At 41.6% G+C, this 23685-nt stretch overlaps 1 protein-coding gene across 1 annotated transcript in view; it reads right to left on the bottom strand.

The window, feature by feature from the left end:
* The window catches only part of FKBP9 (FKBP prolyl isomerase 9), a 61172-nt gene that overhangs the window by 24050 nt on the left and 13437 nt on the right, over positions 1-23685 (bottom strand). The window contains exons 2-6 of the mRNA XM_077491616.1: positions 19648-19793; positions 12325-12514; positions 8416-8561; positions 3745-3934; positions 1544-1689 (exon numbers count right to left, since the gene is read on the bottom strand). Of these exons, the coding sequence (XP_077347742.1) occupies positions 1544-1689; positions 3745-3934; positions 8416-8561; positions 12325-12514; positions 19648-19793 (818 nt within the window). The remainder of the gene's footprint in view (positions 1-1543; positions 1690-3744; positions 3935-8415; positions 8562-12324; positions 12515-19647; positions 19794-23685) is intronic.

Genomic DNA, 23685 nt, shown 5'->3' with positions numbered 1-23685 from the left:
CCAACATGTACTGTGACATACCGAAGCAGAGCATGATCCCCTACCTTTTGAGACTGGGCCGCAGGGCAGTATTCCAACATGATAACAATCCCAAACACACCTACAAGATGACCACTGCCTTGCTAAAGAATCTGAGGGTAAAGGTGATGGACTGGCCAAGCATGTCTCCAGAACTAAACCCTATTGAGCATCTGTGGGGCATTCTCAAATGGAAGGTGGAGGAGCACAAGGTTTCTAACATCCATCAGCTCCATGATGTCGTCATGGAGGAGCGGAAGAGGACTCCAGTGGCAACCTGTGAAGATCTGGTGAAATCCATTCCCAACATGATTAAGGCAGTGCTGGAAAATAATGGTGGTCCCACAAAATATTGACAATTTGGGCCCAATTTGGACATTTTCACTTAGGGGTGTACTCAATTTTGTTGCCAGTGGTTTAGATATTAATGGCTGTGTGTTGAGTTATATTGAGGGGGCAGAAAATGTACACTGCTATACAAGCTGTACACTCACTACTTTACATTGTAGCAAAGTGTAATTTCTTCAGTGTTGTCACATGAAAAGATAGAAGAAAATATTAACAAAAATGTGAGGGGTGTACTCATTTTTTATGAGATACTGTATATAGTCAACGTATGAGAGTTTTTTTTTACATTTGTGGGGCTGTTGGCAACTAATAACTTACTACTTTTATAGACAAAAGTCCAGCTTGATCTTCAATACCCAACCTCTGGGACCACATACATCCCTATGTTTGTGCATTTTCAATACATGCTCAGTTTAAATTGCTTATATTTGTATGATGATAACAATTACAGTATAATTTTGAGGTTCTATAACGTGTCTATTAAAATGATAAGGAAATAAAATGATATTGGATGCGATAAAAATAATTCCTGGGAAAAACAAAGACTATTCAGAAACAGAGGCTTTTAAAAGTTAGATTATGTAATGTAAAAAAATACAATTCCATCCTAAATTGACCTAATTGACCACATTCTGGTGTTAACTGGCCCTAAACTATTCAAAGCTCAAATCAGCCAGTCTTTTTCTCATGCATATAAACGAGATGCTGAAGAATAGCAAGCAGTTTGGTCACATGATGACTATGATTTTGCAGAATGCGTGGGTTCACATTACTTGCCAAGTACAAAGCTAAAAACTGCACAAGTGCTTGCAGTTAAATACTTTGTTCTGATTACATAACTGAACACCAAAAATTGTTTAGTTCTGCTGTCTATTGAAGGAAATTAGGCCCCATCCACACTTGTGAATAAAGCTGCTAGTGATTACTTGCGGGATACATACCAGGGGTTCTCAGGTGGCAGCCCCAGGACCAATCAACCATTCGCAGGTCCTGAGGCCACAGGAGCTGCCAGCCTCCCAGTGCTTTCAAAGAGGCTGCCACCTGCAGCAGATCTCTGTGAACCCCTGCTGGATCACCCCCACATAATCACTAATGACCCCATTTGCAATGGTGCCTTATGCAATATTTATGCGTTTATGTACAGTAGATGCTTTAGAACAGACAAAATGCCACCTACCTCTACCCTCTTCACCATAAGCAAGATGGGGTGGAATTGTTACCCGTCGTCTTTCTCCAACACAAAGGCCCAGCAAACCTTCATCCATGCCAGAAATCACATAACCCTTCCCAATGTATGTGTCATAAGTGCGATTTCGAGAATAACTGCAATCAGAAAAGAGATTTGTCAGCACTGAAAGGTTACATGGATACACAACTTGCATATCTAAGGTGCTCAAAAACATGAAATGAACAGGAAATTATATATCGCAAACTCTACAGATCCCCTTGATGCGTTATCTCAGAAGAATTATCTGGATTTTCCAAGACAATCTAATTTCTCATTATTTAGGCAATCCCTGAAAGCTTGTCTACTCAGAGAAGTCTATCACTCCACCACCTAATAAACTGAATTTTACAATCTCAATGAGCTCATCCCTCACAGTTCTTATTTTGTGTATCGTTCCCCCCCCATTTTAGATTATAAGCTCTTACAAGCAGAGCCCTTCTAATCCTCTTGTACTGTATAGTAACTTTACTGTTTGCATTTATTTTGTAAAGTGCTGCACAAATTTGGTGCTATTATTATAGATCCTGTATAATAAAAATAGTAGTAAAATCAGTGCTAGCAATGTCCATTCAGTATGCCTAAGGCCTCTGTCACACGGGACGGATCCGTGATGATCCGCTTGCTCAGTTGGGGATCGCTCCGTTGATCCCCGCTGAGCAGGAAGATGGCAGGTCTGTCTCTGCACATTGTGCAGGGACGGACCTGTCAGAGCGCCGCTCTCCCCTATGGGAGATTGGATGACAACAGCAGAGTCCGTCGTCACCCGATGACAGATGGAAAAGTAGGCTTTTCCTCCATCACACTTTTTCAGATAGGAGCGGGTCGGATGTCAACGGACATGTCACCACTGACATCCGACGCTCCATAGAGGTCTATGCAGCATCTGTTCAGGTCCACCTAAAAAACTGACAGGCGGACCTGAACGGTCCGTCCGTGTGAAAGAGGCCTAAAACTAGAATGTTATTCTACAACAGGGATATGCAATTAGCAGACCTCCAGCTGTTGCATAACTACAAGTCCCATCATGCCTCTGCCTCTGGGTGTCATGCTTGTAGCTGTCAGAGTCTTGCTTTGCCTCATGGGACTTGTAGTTCTGCAACAGCTGGAGGTCCGCTAATTGCATATCCCTGATCTACAAAATGATTGTGGTTAGTCAGCTCTATTGACCACAGCTTCCTCCTATGGGTTGCGTTACTGGTCTTTACTGTACAGCACTAAAGGAAAAAAATAATTAAAACTAAGGAATAAAAATGCAGCAACACATTTAAAGATGCGCTTGCTGCAATAAAAAGTTGCAATAAATTCAATTAAATTAATATTTTTATTTATTTTTTGCTTTTGGGTTGATATACGCTTTAAAAGTTTTTTGTAGCACAGTTATATGTGGAAGCTGACTCCAACCTGAAAATAAGAGCTAAATACTAGAAAAAAAATGTGCTGTGCTAAGTTTAAAGTTAAATGACACATTCTTGTTTTGTAAAACAGTTCAGTATTATAATTAACACTAGAGGAACCCTGGTTGAGAATCACTGATTTAGACAGACAGCTCACCCAATGTACTGTATCTAGGAGGAAGCAGCATTGTCACCCTAGGACAAGATGTGAGTTGGGACTACAGAACTCTGGAAGAATTTATAGCGATATTTATAGCATATCTTCTGGAAAAAAAAAAAACATCCTCCCTTGCATTGGGACTGCTCTTGCGCTGCAAGGGTTAAATACTAGTTTAGGTCTAGGATGGGAAAGAGCCCTTTTTACCCTTTACTTACCTAATCCCAGCTCCCTGGCAGCCAGCGCTTCCCTAAACTCCATCAGTGGACTCTCTCTTGGTTGGGAACAGTCTAGAAGCATAGAAGGATCCTGTGGGGGCCGGGATCAGGTAAGTAAAAGTTTTTTCTGATTCCCTAGCAGTAAACTAGTTTTTAACTTTTGCAGTGCAGGCACAGCCCCAATGTACAAAAGCATTTTTGTTTTCCCTGGAGTTCAGCTATAAGATTTTGATGCAGCATCTCAGTATGCAGCATGCAGTTTGGAGTTGACTGGATTTCTGTCAGGATCCACAGGTATTTTTTTACAATTATTGAACAGATATAACAAATAAAATGCTTTTAATGGTATATTTAGCAGTCTTGGGAAGTAATTTTACAAACCTGGAGTCAAAGAAAGTGCCGTCTAACAGTGTTCCATTATAATGGTATCTGATGTAATCACCAGCCTGTGTCTTCCGCTCACAGTTCTCTGGCATATACAGGACCTCTGATGTGATTCCATCTTTAGGATTGTGCAAATCCAGCAAAACTACGTCAAACACAAGTGATGCCTGGGCAGGGATATCTTTACCTAGGAAAATATACAACACATACATATGTATATAAAATAAAAATCATAGCTCAAAATTTTTTTTTAAATTAAATTCAGAAAATTGAGAAGGCTTGACTCTTGGTAAATACAAGTTTATAAACATAAAAAAACTTTCTTATGCCCTGTACACACAATCACACATTCTGACAACAAAATCCATGGATTTTTTCTGACGAATGTTGGCTTTAACTTGTTTTGCATACACACGGTCACACAAATCTTGTCGGAAATTCTGAATGTCAAGAACGCGGTGACGTACAACACATACGACAAGCCGAGAAAATTGAAGTTCAATAGCCAGTGTGGCCCTTCTGCTTGATTCCGAGCATGCGTGGAACTTTGTACGTCGGAATAGTATACACAAGATCCGAATTTCCAACAATGGATTTTGTTGTTGGAAAATTTGAGATCCAGATGTCAAATTTGTTTGTTGGAAATTCCGATGGAAAATTTCCGATGGAGGCTACACATGGTTGGAATTTCCGACAACAAGCTCCCATCAAACATTTCCCGTCGGAAAATCCAACCGCGCGTATGTGGTATTAGTGTATTAATGTGTCAGGAACTGCACTTACAAACATCCGACTACTAGATGATAAACCCTTAATATGTTATATACACTCACCGACCACTTTATTAGGTACTCCTGTTGAATTGCTTGGTAACACAAATTGCTAATTAACCAATCACATGGCAGTAACTCAATGCATTTAGGCATTTAAGACGTGGTGAAGATGACATGCTGAAGTTCAAACCGAGTATCAGAATGGGAAAGAAAGGGGATTTAAGTGAATTTTAACAGGAAGGTTGTTGGTGCCAGACGGGCTGGTCTGAGAATTTCAAAAACTGCCGATCTACTGATATTTTCACTCACAACCATCTCGAGGGTTTACAGAGAGTGGTCTGAAAAAGAAAATATCCAGTGAGCGGAAGTTGTGAGGATGAAAATGCCTTGTTGATGTCAGAGGAGAATGCGAAGACTAGTTTGAGATGATAGAAAGACAACGTAACTCAAGTAACCACTCGTTACAACCAAGGTATGCAGAATACCATCTCTGAATGCACAACATATTGAAGCGAGAAGCAGCAGAAGACCACACTGGGTGCCACTCCTGTCAGCTAAGAACAGGAAACTGAGGCTACAATTCGCACAGGCTCACCAAAATTGGACAATATAAGATTGGAAATATGTTGCCTGGACTGATGAATCTCAAATTTCAGCTGCAACATTCAGATGGTAGGGTCAGAATTTGGTGTAAACAACATGAAAGCATGGATACCTCCTGCGTTGTATCAATGGTTCAGACTGGTGGTAGAGGTGTAATGGTGTGGGGGATATTTTCTTGGCACATTTTGGGCCCCTTAGTACCAATTGAGCATCATTTAAACGCCACAGCCTACCTGAGTATTGTTGCTGACCATGTCCATCCCTTTATGACTACAGTGTACCCATCTTCTGATGACTACTTCCAGCAGGATAATGCACCATGTCACAAAGCTCTAATCATCTTAAACTGTTTTCTTGAACATGACAATGGCCTCCACATTTACCAGATCTCAATCCAATAGAGCACCTTTGGGATGTGGTGGAACAGGAGATTTGCATTATGGATGTGCAGCTGACTAATCTGCAGCAACTGCATGATGATGTCATGTCAATATAGAACAAAATCTCTGAAGAGTGTTTCCAACAACCTTGTTGAATCTATGCCACAAAGAATTAAGGCAGTTCTGAAGGTAAAAGGGGATCCAACCCGGTACTAGCAAGGTGTACCTAATAAAGTGTCCAATAAGTGTACATCCACATACAGATAAATGTCCACAATGGCTGTGGAATAAATAAATGAAAAGTAAAGTATATACCAAAAAATGTGTCCAGTGTTCAAATGATTATAAATGATAAATATTGAAGATCCTCCACTGCCTCCAGGTCAAAATCCAGCCATCCACTAGTGGATTAAATGATTTGCTGTGAAATAAAATACATCTTCTGTGCCCTTCATCAAGTACTCAAGAGCCTATTACCGGACAGTATTGATCTCTTGGAACAAATAAATCGACACAGAATAATGAAATAAACCACGCCAGAAACTTTTTCTTTGCGACCAAGACCGCGCATGCTTGGAAACAAAAGAATACATTACAATACATTGCTTCCGAAGCTGTATTCTGTGGTATGAGAGTTTTCATAACTTTAGTTACCTATTGGTTTTCATTATGAGACTAGCATGCAAAAAAAAAAGAAAGTCGATCATTCCTCCGTTTAGCTTGTGTACTAGGCATTAGCCTACTACTGAAATTTGTTATTATTGACACATTAAAACATACATTTCACTAAAAACCAAACCTCACTGTGGTCTGTAACAGAATATCTAAATACCACAAAAAAAGAACTTCTTGCCATAATTAACATTAAAAGAGCTGCTAGTTCCCAGGGTTTCATGTTTATCCATAAGTTTCACCAATTAGAGGGTCACTGACCTGGAACAATGGCAGCACCTCTATGTATATCATGTATTCATTTATTTATATATGTATATAGTGCAAACAATTTACACAGTGCTTTACATATATAGTGTACAGTCATATCAGTCTCTGCTCTCAATAATTTTACAATCTAAGGTCCCTAACTCACTTTCATACATACACATTATATGGCCAATTTAGTCAGGAGCCAATTAACCTACCATAATGTCTTTGGAGTATGGCAGGAAATTGATGCAGGCACAGGGAGAACATGCTAATTCCATGCAGGTAGTGCCATGGTTGGAAATTGAATTGATGACCCCAGTGCTGCCAGGTGGAGGTGCTATCCACTTAGCTACTGTGCTGCCACCACAGGTTTATATTGAGTACTTTGTTGAAAACAATTGCAAATTTTTATAGCAGCAATGCAAAGTATCAGCAGATTGTGGGTGCCATGCAGGACTTCTGCAGACTTGTCAGTGTATCTGTCTGCTCATACCTCGTATGGGCAGCCTGAAACAAACTGACAGGAAGGGAGAACGAACTACCAGAGCGCTCAACAGCGCCACAGTAGTTCACTGAAAACACTGCGAATGGAAGACATGGTGGGGCGGCCCCCCACACAGACGTGTTTTCTTCAAATAGTGGCAGTGAGCGGGAGGGAGAAGAACCTTCCATAAAAACAAGGTCTCAGGGGAGTGCAAAGGCCGGTGCAATTGTAACATGTTACATGTTAAACCCTGAATATGGATGTAACATGTAACATATTATAAAAAGGTGAACTTATCCTTTAACTACAGCAGAGAAAAATAACATCCCCTTTCCTGCCAGACAGGGCTGTGCTGCCATGTAAATTTCAGGACTAAATAGATAGTTATACAAATCTTATTGCAGTTAAAACACCCTCCATATACTGTGTGTATTTCACTGTTTAGCTTCAATAATTGATACTGATTCTGTTTAAACCATTTGTAACTTGTACCATATTTATAGTGAGATCCTGAATGGACATCCTATTATACATGAGCTGCAAGTGTAAATCCTTGTGCAAAGAAAAACATCTGAAATATAAATAAAATATTATGCGCTAAAATAAATAAATGCCACTATTGTGCAAACGTGCACATGAACAGTATACCATTAATGTGTCCATATGAAAAATATTAGTGACATACTCCAAAAAAAAATATTCAAAAATTGACCCCTGTGGGCACGCTCTCACCTTTATGATATTGACCTTTGGAGGAAAGGTCTTATGCTCATATCCCTTTTAAAACCAGGATAGGGATATCACTCCTCCAGTAGTAATGAGCATACTGAGACTTCCAAGATCATTCCACATAAGGCTCAGAAATATATGAAAGAAACTCCATAGTGCTCTCTACGATAAAATTATTTAATGAATAGAATTGCACTTATGCTTCACTTTGCTGAGCAAAGTGTCTTTTACGCCGCATGCAAATAGGGGAGAAGGAGGAAGATCCTTTGAGGCCTAAATTGGTCTCTGCCCAAGGGGCATGATTTCTGTTTCTCCTTTTATAAGGGCTGAGTGAGTCTCACTTCTGTTATGTGAACCACACATACTAGGAGCAGCAATCTGTGCTACTGTTTATTAGGTTCTTCTGTTTTTGTTTACTTGTTACGGCAGACAATTGTGATCTGTACTTGTGTTGGCCCCTGCGTGGGTGTCTGTGTTTTTTCTTTGTACCAAGACTGTGAAATGCAATAAACAGAATTTGGAAAATGAATAGATTAACAGTATTCGGGAGGCTTCACACTTGAGCAGGACTGGGAGCCTGTCAGTGCTGTGTAAACTTCTGACCTGCTTGCCTCACATTCAGCTCAGGGTAAAGCACTCCACTCCTCAGCGGTTTCCACTAGCTCAGTCCTATGTGTGCTGTCATCGGGCACTGGATGCATGGAGACCAGCAGCCCAGAACACCTTAGAAACTGCATTTTTTATGAGACTGAGTTTATAAAAATTGTAAACTTACCATCACCTTCTTCTCCATATGCTAGGAATGGTGGGACTGTGATTTTACGTCTTTCACCAACGCACATTCCAAGAAGACCAGTATCCATTCCAGGGATCAGCCAACCAATTCCTATGTACGTGTCATATGTCTTCATGCGGTTATGGCTGGATGAAAACAAAGAACAACTCTGTCATATACAATCTGTAACATAGTAAAACAGATTTTGCTTGGTAAACACTTTTAGTTTGCCTCAACCATATATGCTTTTAAGCAAATATAATTTTTCTTGTGGTAGGTATTCTTATATGCAGTATGCATTGTAGGGACAATTTATACCTACAACTATTAGATGTGAACTGACCACCAAACGATCTTCTGTACAAACGCTCTCAATGCAAACACACACATTCAGATTACTTGATCCTGTATACTGAGATCTGAATAGAAGGGAAGAATATAGCTGTTTTAGGCTGGGTTCACACTGGTGCAATCCACATAGATTCCTGTGCGGGTTCCCACATCGCATCTGAATCGCAGGCAATTCACACTGCTCTGTGCGAACCATTGCCGGTGTCAATATAAAGTTAATGACACCCCCAAAACGGTTCGCAAAACGCAGTGCGAACTGTGGAATCAGATGGTATTGGATCACATAGGTCTGAACATGAGATCCAATTCCAGTGTAGACAAAAATAATGGTTCTACGCCATTTTGGTCCAAATGCGATGCGATTTCAGCCATACAAACTGTATGGCTGAATTGGCACTGCACAGACATAGCATGTGATGTGCACAGGCATGTGGTGCGAGTCACATGCGACATCTGGCATCGCACCAGTGTGAACCTAGCCTTAAGCTGGCCATATCAATCAGCTCTAAACATTTTGTGGCACCAAATAAAACTATGTGTATCATAGTATAACTTTGAGGTATGATACCTGAAGGTGGAGAAACAGGGACAGGCTTAAAGATATATGGTAGTTTCGAAAGAATGGGCATTTTGACAAACTTCTTAGTTTCCATAATAGATAGCAGGGAAATACGTGGGGAGGTAACATACAGTAAGATGTCACCAGAATTAATGGATATTTTACATTACTGGTCTGTTAATTGGATGCCTTTTATGTTGGGATTGTTCTAGAGCACGCTGACCATGTGGGCAGCCATGGCGGGTGCCATTACATATCTGAAATGGATTTATCATAGACTTTAGATGGCAATGGGAAATTAGGAAGCAATCCAACCTCCAAAAGTTCACACTGTCTACCCCAGAAATTACAGCGTTCATGCTGGTATCTTGAGGCATAAAATGCAGAGATTTGTGACATTTTATTAAAACCAAAAAGAGAACAATAGGCCATCAAATAAAAATGTCCAAATCGAATAGCTTTGCTCTCGGGCCAGTAAGAGAGGGCAGCACGCTTTGCGCAGTAGCGATCTGGCCATGAAGCCGCAATGCTTCACTGCTGAGTTCCCTTACCGGCAATGGCGGCGGCAGCACCGGACAAGCTGAAGAAAATATCAGCTTGGTGCTCAAAAAACAACTTATGGGCGGCACAGTGGTGTAGTGGTTAGCTCTCTCGCCTAGCAGTATAAAAGGGTCACTGGTTTGAATCCCAACCATGACACTACCTGCCTGGAGTTTGCATGTTCTCCCTGTGCCTGCGTGGGTTTCCTCTGGGTACTCCGATTTCCTTCCACACTTCAAAGACATGCTGGTAGTTTAATTGGCTTCTGTCCAAAATTGACCCTGGTATATGGGTGTGAGTTGGGGACCTTGGATTGTGGGCTCCTTCAGGGCAAGGCCCGATGGGAATGTGCAATGTATGTGTGGAGCGCTGTGTAAATTGACAGTGCTATATGGGTACCTTAAATAAAAAAATAATAATAGATGAGAATCTTAATGAGACACAGTGGATAGGGACAATTGTAGACACGCACCCACACTCACTCAGGTTGAACTGGATGGACTGGACTGGAACAGGATATTTCTCATACCAGTACATGGTACAGCAGACACATATCAGGAATATGAAATGTTGGGGTAACAAACACTTTAAATAAATAAAGTGCAATAATCCGTGCCACTCCAACCCAAATCTAGTTTCACTCTGTGATTGCCGCCCTATGCCCTTCTGGGACCAAACTCACCAGATTGTGTTGATCACCAAAGCTTACACTGAGGTAGGTCAAAAATCGCTAAATCACAGTCTCGCTGTGTGTGGCAATTGCAACAGAGTGAAACAAGATTGGGGTTGGAGTAGCACAGATTATTGCACTTTATTTAAGAAGATTTATAAGAACTTTGGCACTTTTATTGCACTTACACTTTGTACGAGATTGTATAACACCGTGTATGACTTTGCGATTTTTAGATTACATGTTATAAGGGGTTAAATTTGGGTCAGCGCAGCTCTTATTTACCAACATTTGCCTAATGTGACTTTTTACATGACTTAAGCAGCAGCCACCCAGGGATCTGTTATATCAAATAATGCACTGTTATGCAGGGATGGTTTATCATTTTTTCCTATAGTTTATTATTATTATACAGGATTTATATAGCTGCAACAGTTTATGCAGCACTTTACAGTATAAAAAGGGAGACAGTACAGTCACAATACAATTAAATACAAGAGGGTTAAAGCGGAGGTCCACCCTAAAGTGGACCTTCCGCTCATTGGAATCCTCCCCCCCTCCGGCGCCACAATTGGCACCTTTCAGGGGGGAGGGGGGTGCAGGTACCTGATTCCCATACCCAAGATGGCGGCAGCAGCACACGAGAGACGATCGAGCTTCGGGTGCCGACATCGCGGGCACACTGGACAGGTAAGTGTCATGCCGCGTACACACGGGCAGACTGTATGGCGTACTTAGTCCGTCGTACAATCCGACGGACAGTCCGTCATACTTTCGACTGAACGGACTTGACCACACACGGATACCCAAACAGTCCGTCGAAAGCTTGCGCGATGACGTGTACAGCACGTACGACGGGACTAGAAATAGGAAGTCCAATACACAGCAAAGCACCCTTCCGCCGTGTAAATCCTTTCTGGGCATGCGCCATTCTTAGTCCGTCGAACTAGCCTACTGACGAGCGGATTGTCCGCTGAAACCAAAGTACGACGGACAGAATTTCGAAAAATCCAAAATACTTAGTACGCCAGACTGCACGCTGAAAAAGTCCGCTGAAGCCCACACACGAGCGGACTGTCCGCTGAAATGTGTTTCGACGGACTAAGTACGCCATACAGTCCGCCCGTGTGTACGCGGCATCACTATTTTAAAAGGCAGCAGCTGCAGTATTTGTAGCTGCTGGCTTTTAAAAAAAAAAAAAGACTCCCGGCGGACTCCCGCTTTAAGAGGGGGCTGCTCATAGGTGCATACAATCTAATATGGTGGGTCAAGTGGTACAAAAGTTTATAACTGTGGGGGGTGAGCTGATGGAAATGATGAAAAATGAGTTGGAGGCGTGATAGGCTTCCCTGAAGAGATGCGTTTTCAGGGAATGCCTAAAGGCTCCAGAGTAGGACATAGCTAGACAGAATGAGGTAGAATTCCAGAGGATGAGAAAGGTATGGAGATGAGTATGGGAGGAGGAGACAAGAGATCTTGAGAATAGGAGGTCTTAAGAGGAGCAGAGAGGGCGGTTTGGGTGATATTTGGAGACAATAGGTAAGTCTGGCAGCAGCATTCATGATAGACTGAAGAGGGGATAGCCTATGGAGAGGTAGGCCTATGAGAAGTGAGTTGCAATAGTCAAGATGCGAGAGATAGCAAGGGAGTAAATGAGTAGCTTGGTAGTTTCATTAGTTAAAAAGGGGCGAATTTTAGAGATGTTACAGAGGTGAAGTCTATATACTTTTGACAATGATTGGATTTGGGGTTGAAAAGACAGGTCACATGTATATTGAAAAATACATACCTAGAATCAAAAAGTGTCCCGTCCAATAATGTCCCATTGTAATGGTAACGAATGAAATCAGAGACTTGTACTGTGCGAGAGCAATTTTCTGGTTTGAAGTAAGTGTCTGTTTTGACTTTGTCCTCAGGATTCCAAATATCTAACAAGAGGACATCAAAGTGTATGATGGCATCTGGAGGAATGACACCGGCTGTGAAATAAGAAAAAAAAAAATAATAATTAATCCACAGACTACTTTTGTTTCCCCATAATGAACATCCATGTCTATAAATTAAACCAACCTGTTTTTGTGTATTTAATATTTAAGATACATATCTTTTTTTTAATCTAAATTATACATACAATTGCACTGATTGGAGGATTGTTGTGTTTAATAAATGTTTAATCTAAGAAATTTTCCGTATCACTTCTTATGACTTCACTGTTAGATTTCATAAAACGAAAGGAAAAAAAAATAAAAAATCGGCCTAACATATCGATCCAAAAAAATTAGCACTATATATCGGCCATCAGCTGCCACGATTTCTAAATATCAGCATCGGCCAGAGAAAAACCCATATCGGTTGACCTCTACTTTCATGTGTTTGAATTTACATAAGGCTCAAGTCGCATCAAAGTGGGACCAAAGTAGTGCAGGGACTACTTTGAAGTCGCTGCGTCTTGATGTCGCACAGATATGAACGGTACTCATTGGAAATCATGGGGTACGACTTGTCATGCGACTTTTCAGTCCCAAGTTGCATGCAAAGTCACACTAGTGGAAACTGAGCATAATGCTATTTACATTTCGACATTTACATTTTTTCACATGATCACCAATGCTTCGCCCACATTTTGCTTAATGACTTACTGAAGAAGTGGAGAAGGATCATGTGACCAACTCTAAAACTACCAAAAAAGGGTATTTACAACCCTTCCAATACATCATAGTGACCTTGATTTTATTGATACCATATGCTATATACATATTAACGTAAATGTACATGGGGTTAATAACACTTTAAGCCCACACCAGGTAGCAGTATAAATTACCCTTGTAGTGCCCGCTCCTCCTGCACTACAAGGGTAAATGCCTAGGGGAGATGAATAAACTATAAGGCCCCATACACACTATTAGATTTTTTACAGATTTTTGTTTTCAGATTTACCAAAACCATATAATATGAGGTCAAACCTTAAGAGTTTTAATTTGTATGCAATCAGGCAGTCCCTTGCACTACATGGTTTTGGTAAATCTGAAGACAAAAATCAGCAGAAAACCTAATATTGTGCATGGGGTCTTAGGCTACTTTCACACTGAGGCGCTTTACAGACGTTTTAGCACTAAAATGGCACCTGCAAAGCTCTTGTAAGGAGCCTCTCCTGTCACTCCAGTGTGAAAGCGGTGCACTTGCGAAACGTTAAAAAAAGTCCTCCTAGAGCACCCCTGCCCACTGAAATCAATAGGGCAGCACCGCCCAAGCTCCTGTAAAGCACTTCGACAGTGGCGCTACATGGGCGCTATTAACCCCTTCAAAAAGCACTCCGCTAGTGAGTGGCCGAAAAGCTAAAGCTCCGCTAAAAATAGCAGCACTTTACCGCCGACGCCCCCACCTCCTCAGTGTAAGAGTGCCTCAATAATTATAAAAAACAATGTAGTGTTCCATGCCAGGAGATGAAAATTAGCTGCCTACCCCAGCTGTACCCACAGGTGTGGGATCAGTGAAGGAATATGAGAAATTTATATATGGGTAAGATTGGCGCTGCTAAATGTTACCAATGTGATAGAGTATGTTAATAAAATCCTTGGAAGATTAAATGAAAGATAGAATGAAAAAAAAAAAAATTGTACTGTCACAAAAGTATACTTATGAGAACATCTGCAAAAATTGGCATCAACGCCAAAAGATTAAATACATGAATATGTATCATTGAATGCAGTAATCCATATATCAAACAAAAGAGAAAATCCTTCCAGCAAAAAATATATAGGACACTTATTGGCCTATATATATATATATATATATATATATATATAGATATATATATGATGTTCCTCCCGTAAAGCTGCCTTTTTCCATGTCTTTTCTCTCTTCACTAAGCCTGTAATTTTCTTCTTTCTTTTTTCATGTTTTCATATATACATACACATGTTCCTCCTTATGCAACTATTTAGGCTGGGTTCACACTGCTGCGGCTGGGAGACCCGGATGTGATTCGCACCGCACTGCAGTGCAAATCACATCCGATCTCTGTGCGATGCGAGTTCAGCCATACAGATAGTATGGCTGAATTCACATCGCACCCGCCGCAAACTCGCACGGGACCCTTTTTTTGGTCCGCAGCAGAATCGGATCGCATGGGTGTTCACACCATGCGATCCGATTCCAGTCCGAGTTTGCAGATCGCACTGCGATATGCGGACTGATCTGGGGGTGTCATTAACATTTCACTGACACTCCCAGCAGTCCGCATAGGGCAGTGTGAACTGCTGGCGGGAGGCATGCGATGCAGGAAAACGCCGCAAATTTGCGGCGTTCCCGCATCGCTCCGGTGTGAACCCAGCCTTAAACTAGCATATTGAAACCTAAAAAAGACATGCAAAAAGGCAGCTTTATGGGAGGAACATCATTGTTTTATATATATATATATATATATATATATATATATATATATATATATAAAACTGCATTTTATCGTGTTTTTGCCCGCGATTTTGTACAGGTCACCAATATAAAAAGCAGAAAAACGCCTGTAATCTGCCCGAAAAAAAGCTCATGTTCTTTTTTGAGCTTAAGGCGTTTTCCAGGCATTTTGCTTCAGGCGATAAAACGCTCAGATGTGAACAGGTGCCATTGAAATTAATGGGATTTTGATTGTTGGGTGTTTTTCAGGCGTTTTTCTCAAGCGTTTTACAAGCGTTTTATGAGCTGAAAACGCTCAGGTGTGAATGCAGCCTCAATGTTATTACACACAATGCAGGACCAGCAGTCCTACTTTGTACCTGAGGACGTCAAGAGCCTGATCTCAGGAGCACTGGATAGCACCAGTTGCCATGAGTGGGAAATAAATTATTACTGCTTTTTATTGTACCCCAAGGCTAAATAAGTATTTAACTGTACAGGTGGGCCCCAATACAAAGTAATTTTTCACTATCCTGACCTTATGCTTTAAAGTCAACCCTTCCTTTGCCCATGCCCATATCTTTTAACCACTTGACGACCAGCTGCCGTCATTATACTGTGGCAGGTCGGCACGTTCCCGCAAGCCGTCGTAGCTGTACATCGGCCCTTTAGGCGGAGGATAGCAGATGCGCGCGTGCCCGCTGCACTGCGGGGGTGCTGATGCTCGTGCACAGCGGTGGCGATGACCACTAGCCATGCACAATTGCGGGCACTAGGGCCAAAACAGGGACGTGTGTGTAAACACACAAATCCCTGTTCTGTAAGGAGAGAAGAGACAGATCGTCTGTTCCTACTAGTTAGGAACAGCGATCTGGCTTCTCCTCTAGTTAGTTCCACCCCTCTACAGTTAGAACACACACAAGGGAACAGTAAACCCCTTGATCGCCCCCTAGTGTTAACCCCTTCCCTGCCAGTGACATTTACACAGTAATCAGTGCATTTTTATAGCACTGATCACTGTATGAATGTCAACGGTCCCAAAAATGTGTCAAAAGTGTCCGATCTGTCAGCCATAATGTCGCTATTACTAGTAAAAAATTACAAAAATTACATTCCCCATCCATCTAGCAGATCGGATCGGATGGTATCCAATGGAAATGGACAGTCAGTCCATTTCCATCCGACCGCCCAATAGAGAATAGCGAGCTGTGTCAGTGTCCACTCTGCATCAGCAGAGAGGACACAGACCTGTCATCCGCCTGCTCAGTGGGGATCAGCAGACAAATTCCCCTCTGATCAGGCGAATCTGCTTGACAGAGTCCACTCCATGTGAGAGGGGTCTTAGAGCGGCCGCCCCCCTGCAGTGCGCCAGACTAATTTTTTTTCAAGCCACATGATTAGAGTCTAAGGCTCTAAATGGCTTGAAAAAGGTTGGGCTCAGGGCACAGGTTATTGCATACCGAACCCACCCAAATGTGACAATAGCAAATTAATATTCGCTATCGTCTTCTGGCTTATTCTTCTGGCCGATCAGGACAGATTGGGTTGGCCGGGAGGAAAAGCTGAGGTATCCGTGGAGGGTCGAGTGCAGGGGAGGTCACCATGGAGAGGTGAGTGCAGGCGCACTTGCTATGCTTGGGGGGAGGGGGGGTTTAGTTGTTGGTTGTCTTTGGTGAGATATCAGAGGTCTAAACAGACCCATATCTCTTCTTTTTTGACAGAGAGAGGGACTGAAGATAGTCCCTTTTCTCTGTATCACTTTACTTGAATGAATGAGGAATCTGTATATAGATTCCAATAATTCAGAAAATGACAGTCTGATACATTGTAACACTCGCGGTTACAATGATTAGCTGTCAGTGAATATAGGAGTGATCGCTGCCTATATTCACTGTACTACAGGGGGGTAGCTTAGTAAACACATGTTTACTAAGCCCCCCCCAAGCCCCTACGCTACCCCCACCTGCACCTTAGGCTCTAATAGGTTTCAAAAAGGTGGACTTGGAGCACAGAGCATTAGGCTTGCAGTCCACCCAGATGTGTTAGAAAAGCAAATTAATATTTGCTTTTCTAACACTGAACCGTCTCTCCACCAATCAGGAAGCACGGGTCTAATACCCATCACCTGATTGGCTGAAGGCACAGGCGCCCCTACTGGATGCCTAGAAGAATGGAAGAACAGAGGAGGGGGAAGCATGGAGGACACAGAAGCCGTCCCACAGCTCCCTGTGGTCACTCGCTGCCTGACCCCCCACTAAGATGGGGTAAGTGCCGGGCAGACAGTGGGCGGGTGGGGGTCACAGTGGCAGCATATGATGGGCACAAGTGGCAGCATTTGATGGGCACAAGCGGTGGCATTTGATGGGCACAAGCGGCGGCATTTGATGGGCACAAGCGGCTGCATATGATGGGAAACAAGTGTCGTTATTTGATGGGCACAAGTTGCAGCATATGATGGGCACAAGTGGCTGCATTTTATGGGCACAAGTGGCTGCAGATGATGGGCACAAGAGGCTGCATTTTATGGGCACAAGTGGCTGCAGATGATGGGCACAAGTGGCTGCAGATGATGGGGACAAGTGGTTGCATTTGATAGGGCACAAGTGGCTGCATATGATGGGTTTTTTTTCAGGCTTTTTCAGTTTGTTTGCACCCCCAAAAAAATTTGAGCACCAGCTGCCACTGCTCCTATGTGTCTATAGCCAGCTTAGGAGTGCCTTTTTAACTGCAAAGATTGCTTGAATTTTCTTTGATATAGGATTGCAATAAATTCTTCAGGTGTAGTCAAATGTGAATTGTAAGCATTTTTTCTATATATGAGCTATCAAAGCATCTATCCACACAACACTGACATCTGGCTTCTTGTATGTTTTGAATAATAGGACCTGCTTGTCACAACTCCTGACCCAGTTCCTGTCACTTTAGGAGCTCGGTGTGTTCTTACACCCTTTGGGGGTTATTTACTAAAGGAAACTCCACTTTGCACTGCAAGTGCACTTGAAAGTAAAGTCGCTGTAGATCCGAGGGGAACATGCACGGAAAATAAAAAACATAATTTTAGCTTGCACATGATTGGATGATAAAATCAGCAGAGCTTCCACTCATTTCAGATCTACCCCTTAGATTTAGAGCGACTGCACTTCCAAGTACACTTGCAGTGCAAAGTGGATTTGCCTTTTTCATAAATAACCCCCTTTGTGTGCTTATTCTTCTTACACTGCATTTTTCACATTCCAAAATTGATAAAAGACCCATCAGGCGAAGTGGGAGCTTGTTAAAAAACAAACCAGGTGTACAGAGGTAGGAATTTAGGTGCACAGCTCTCAGCAATAGAATCCCTCAGGGATATAGGTTTTGGTACAAGGAGAACTAAGTGAAGGTTGCTAGCTGGTTTCATCCTTTGGCAGGAATGGATGCATCATAACATTGGCCTCATCAAATTATAAAATGTATTTTAAAATAGATTTATATGGAATGAAAAAAAAAAGGTTCATAGCAAAGGGGTAAAAAAAAAAAAAAAATAAGGCTATACTGAGAAACATGTACAAAGTACCCAAAAGTGGAACCTCCGCTCATTTTGTTATTTTGGATAGAGTAAGGGATGTTCCATAGGGGAGATTTCCCATTACTTCTTCTCCCATAGCCAAAACAGGAAGTGAGGGAATCCCAAGGTGTCACTAGGGTCACCACAACTAGTGTTCCCATTGAATTATTTCCCCTCTATTACTGTTCTGGTAACAACCCAAAATTGGTGATTTTATTTTACTTTTACTTTCGATAAAAATGGTAAACATAACAAATAGAGGGGGTGACTCTTCCGAAGGGGGAGTACAGACAGCAATATAAACTGTACAGTGTGCTTAAAAAAAAATGCAGATATGCTGTTTTATTATCCAGCACAACACACCTCAAAGCAGTGTTATAGTGTGAACAGGACACAAAAAAAACAACTGCTTTGCACCCTTGTGTTGAGCGTGCCCTGATCTATGCAGATCAACACAGCTCAATGAATATGGTGTGAACCAGCCCTTAGTCACTGCTTTGTGTTGTAGTGACACAGGGGTTGTAGGGTAAAAGTACATTGTGTGGTGGGGGACATAAGGCATCCAACACTCCCAGAAGTTTGAACAGGTGAAGACTCTGACAGACGCTTTGGCACTTTGTTAGAGTGAAGATTAGCCACTGAAGAGATATGATATCTTTTCTCTTTTTTTCCCACTACTGTCAATCAAATGCTGTGTGGAGGGAGCAGGGGTCGAGCCATCAAATCTCTATCAACTGACGCAGACAGGGTGGCTCGGTAGCGAGCCCACACGTGTACCCCCATTGAAAGCAGATTTCTATAGGGGCACTCACCAAAGAAGAGGAGCCTGGAGCACTAGCGGGGGAACCCAGAAAATGAAGATTGGGGCTGGTCTGGGCAAAGCCATTGCACAGAGCAGGCAAGTATAACATGTTTATTATTTTAATGAAAAAATTGAAGCTTTAGGCTTGATTCACACCTATGCATTTTTAGTGCTTTTTCCATTTTGCAGATTTGAACTACAGTCCATTTAACATGGTTTCCTATGGAAAGCGTTCTTTAGTGCAAATCTGCAAAATGCACTAAAAATGCATAGGTGTGAATCAAGCCTTAGTGTTACTTTAAAGCTGTTCTAGTTGCTTCAATGTGATGCAAGCACCCATATACTTATACAAGACATGTAGGCGAGACACTTACCTACTCCTTCACTCCCATAGGCAAGACTTGGTGGAATTTTTACTAATCGTCTCTCGTTTACACACATTCCAATTAGAGCTTTGTCCATTCCTTCAATGATCTGCTTTTTTCCCACATATACGTTGTAAGTGGTTCCACGGTCATAACTGTAAAATAGTATAAAATTAATTATTATGAAAATCTCTTTGCTCTTAGCATTCCTCACGATTTAATCAAAGCTTATTTTCTTTTCACTTTTCCTCAATAATGTGCAATATCAATGCAAATACATGTCTTACTCAGCCTTTCTGAAGGCTCAGACAAATATTTTCCTATGTTAATGTATCAACATCTGTAGATAGGACAAAAGTAAGCAGACTGAAAATGCATGTCCTAAGATGAAGAAGCTAGACAGGCAAACAGAATGCTTGATGTAAATCCAGAAAAATGATGACCTGAAGGCTGAAGCTGTGACCTGAAAGCAGAGAGCTACGACTTTAATATACGTTGTATATCAAACAATCTTATCAGTTTTCCTAACAACCTTGTGTGAACTACAAAACACCTCCCTATGTAATGTAGATGAGAAGAAGAGGAGGAGGGGTTATTAGTCCAAATCAGCAGAGCAGTTTTGACTGACAACCATAGGTCCCTCGTTAGATACACTGCAGTAAGTCTTGTCACCCTAGGACAGGAAGCGTGTCACTGGCAGGATCACCAGATGAAAACAGAGCAAACAAATCCTGAAATAGGAAACAAATTCAGCCACCACAGTTAAGGATGGATAAGCTGTGAGATAAGTTTTGTTTTTAGGTTTAGATACGCTTTAAAGCAAAATACACATAAATAACAGAAAGATTCCTCATGAAAAAAAAAGACGCCTCTTTTTGTGTCTCAACATTTTTGCCGGAGTGGGAGCTTCTAAAGTGAAAGGGTACCATATTATTAATACAAGCTGAAAGAGCAGTCAGCATTTTCTAGAGCTTTTCACTTTTCAGACAGGTAACACTGGGGACTGGTTAAGAAACACTCTACAGTATGCACAAATCCTTAATGATGTCTGTATGTACTAAGGCTAAAATTGCACATTAACTTGTTATAGAAAGCGTGCGTGTGTGCATGTGTGTGTGCGAGTGTGTGTGTGTCACTGGTTCAAATCTCAACCACAACACTACTTGCCTGAAAAAGGGCGATTAACCACCTCTGGACTGCCCACCGCACATATACCTGTACATCGTATTGTGCATGAGATACTGTGACGGCGCGCACGCCTGCTCCACAGAGAGGCACAATGGGGAAATGCCTATGTTATGTAAATAAGGCATATCCCCATTCTGTCAGGGGACAACACTGAGATCGGCTGTTCCAAGTAATCAGGAACAGCGATATCTCTATGTTGTCCCAGTGAGTCCCTCCCCCACACAGTTAGAACACATACTGAGGGAACACGGTTAACCCTTTGCCCCTAGTGTTAACCCCTTCCCTGCCAGTGTAATTTATACATTGATCAGTGCATTTTTTTGTAACACTGATCACTGTATTGTATAAATCTATCCCCTATTTTATAGACGCTATAACTTTTGTGCAAACCAAACAATATACGCTTATTGGAATTTTTTTTTATCAAAAATATGTAAAATACATATTGGCCTAACCTGATGAATACGTTTTTTTTGTACATTTTTTTCTGGCTATGTATTACAGCAGAAAGTAAAAAAAAAATTTTTTTTTTTTTAAATTGGGGCTCTTTTTTGTTTGTAGGGCAAAATTTTAAAACCGCAGAGGTGATCAAATACCACCAAAAGAAAGCCCTATTTGTGGGAAAAAAAGGACATCAATTTTGTTTGGGTACAACGTCGCATGACCGCGCAATTGTCAGTTAAAGTGAAGCAGTGCCATATTGAAAAAAATGGCCTGTCATTAAGGGGGTAAATCCTTCCGGGGGTGAATTGGTTAACCACTTCCCGACCAGCGCACGACGATGTACGTCAACAGAATGGCACGGGCAGGCATATTGGCGTACATGTACGTCCAATATTCGTTGCCGCCGTGCCATCGGGAGCGCGCCGGCGGCGGCGCGCTCCCGCGCTGGTCGAGACCCCCGTGAGTCCGGTCGCGGGACCCGCGGACTCGATCGCCGCGGGCATCCCCGCGATCGTCTCACGGAGCGGCCGAATGGAGGAAATGCTGTATAAACAACATTTTTCCATTCTGCCTAGCAACTAGTGACGTTGATCTCTGCTCCATGTGATTGGAGCAGAGATCAGTGTACACTAAATGAAAGCCCAACCCCCCCACAGTTAGTAACACACCCCTAGGAACACTTAACCCCTACACTGCCACCCACTGGTTAACCCTTTCACTGCCAGTGTCATTTACACAGGAATCACTGCATTTATATAGCAGTGATTACTGTATAAATGACAATGGTCCCAAAAATGTGTCAAAAATGTCCGATGGGTCCCCGACAATGTCGCAGTCACAATAAAAATCGCAGATCGCCGCCATTACTAGTAAAAAAAAAAATAATAAAAAATTATTTAAAAAAATGCTATAAAACTATCCCTATTTTGTAAACGCTATAACTTTTGCGCAAACCAATCAATAATCGCTTATTGCGATTTTTTTTACCAAAAATATGTAGAAGAATACGTATCGGCCTAAATTGAGGGAAAAAAATGTTTTTTTATATATTTTTGGGGGATATTTATTATAACAAAAAGTAAAAAATAATGCGTTTTTTTCAAAATTGTCGCTCTATTTTTGTTTATAGCGCAAAAAATAAAAACCGCAGGGGTGATCAAATACCACCAAAAGAAAGCTCTATTTGTGGGAAAAAAAGGACGTTAATTTTGTTTGGGAGCCACGTCGCACGACCGCGCAATTGTCAGTTAAAGCGACGCAGTGCCGAATCGCAAAAAGTGGTCTGGTCTTTGACCAGCAAATTGGTCCGGTCTGAAAGTGGTTAAAACATTTTTTTTGCTAGAAAATTACTTAGAACCCCCAAACATTATATATTGTTTTTTTCAAACACCCTAGAGAATAAAATGGCGGTCATTGCAATACTTTTTTTCCCACCTTATTTGCGCAGCGGTCTTACAAGCGCACTTTTTTTGGAAAATATTCATTTTTTGAATAGAAAAATAAGACAACGGTAAAGTTAGCCCAATTTTTTTTTATATTGTGAAAGATAATGTTACGCCAAGTAAATTGATATCCATGACTTAACTTCACAGTTCACACAAATAAGTTTTAAATTCAAACTGTAGCACTGAGGCAAGTAATTTTTTTTTTCACAGTAGCGTGACAATCCCTCCACCTCCGGTCTAACTAATCACTCTCACCTTATGGCATGGACCCCTGTGCAAACAGGTGGTCATGCAAGCGGGTATCAAAAGGGTTAACACGGACCATAAACTTCTCTCACGTCTCCTTAGATCTCAGCAAGGACGCCAGGTCATGGGTAGAAAGAAAAGATCTAAGTGCTCACCGCTTAAGTATAAGATTTAATTTTTGTGTTCAAACACAAACTACTCACATATAGATGATAAAAACACAGCATGTAAAGTCGACAATCGTGTTAGTTCCATAGGGCAGCAGCGGGTGACGGCATGCGTAGCTCCTCCCCCGTACACGTTGCGTTCAATCAGAACTTCAACGTAACCAGACTCCTCCCCCTTTCCTTCGTTAGCAGACGGAGGCACTTGGGGAAGGAGGGAGGAGTCCAGTGACGTCACCAGATCTCCAATGGAACTCCCTGAAGACCCGGAAGCCAGCGGAAAGGTGAGTACCAATCCAAAGAATTTTGATTGATCAAAAAAATGAATCGATTAATCGAGGAATTAATCTTTAATTTCACAGCCCTAAAAATATTTATATATTTTTTTCTTATTTATTTTACTTAATTTTATTTATTTTTACACTTTTTTTTTTTTAAAAGGTCCTCTTAAATATGAGATCTGGTGTCAAAAAGTCCTCAGATCTCATATTTGAATTTAAATGCAATAAAAAAATAAATAAATAATTTGTCATTTGAAAAAATGTGCCTTTAAGACGTAT

Source organism: Lithobates pipiens, unplaced genomic scaffold (assembly GCF_037356315.1).
Source record: "Lithobates pipiens isolate NorthernLeopardFrog02 unplaced genomic scaffold, aLitPip1_a1.2 Scaffold_19, whole genome shotgun sequence".
Taxonomy (NCBI): Eukaryota; Metazoa; Chordata; class Amphibia; order Anura; family Ranidae; genus Lithobates; species Lithobates pipiens.
This window is presented reverse-complemented; position numbering and strand designations above follow the sequence as displayed.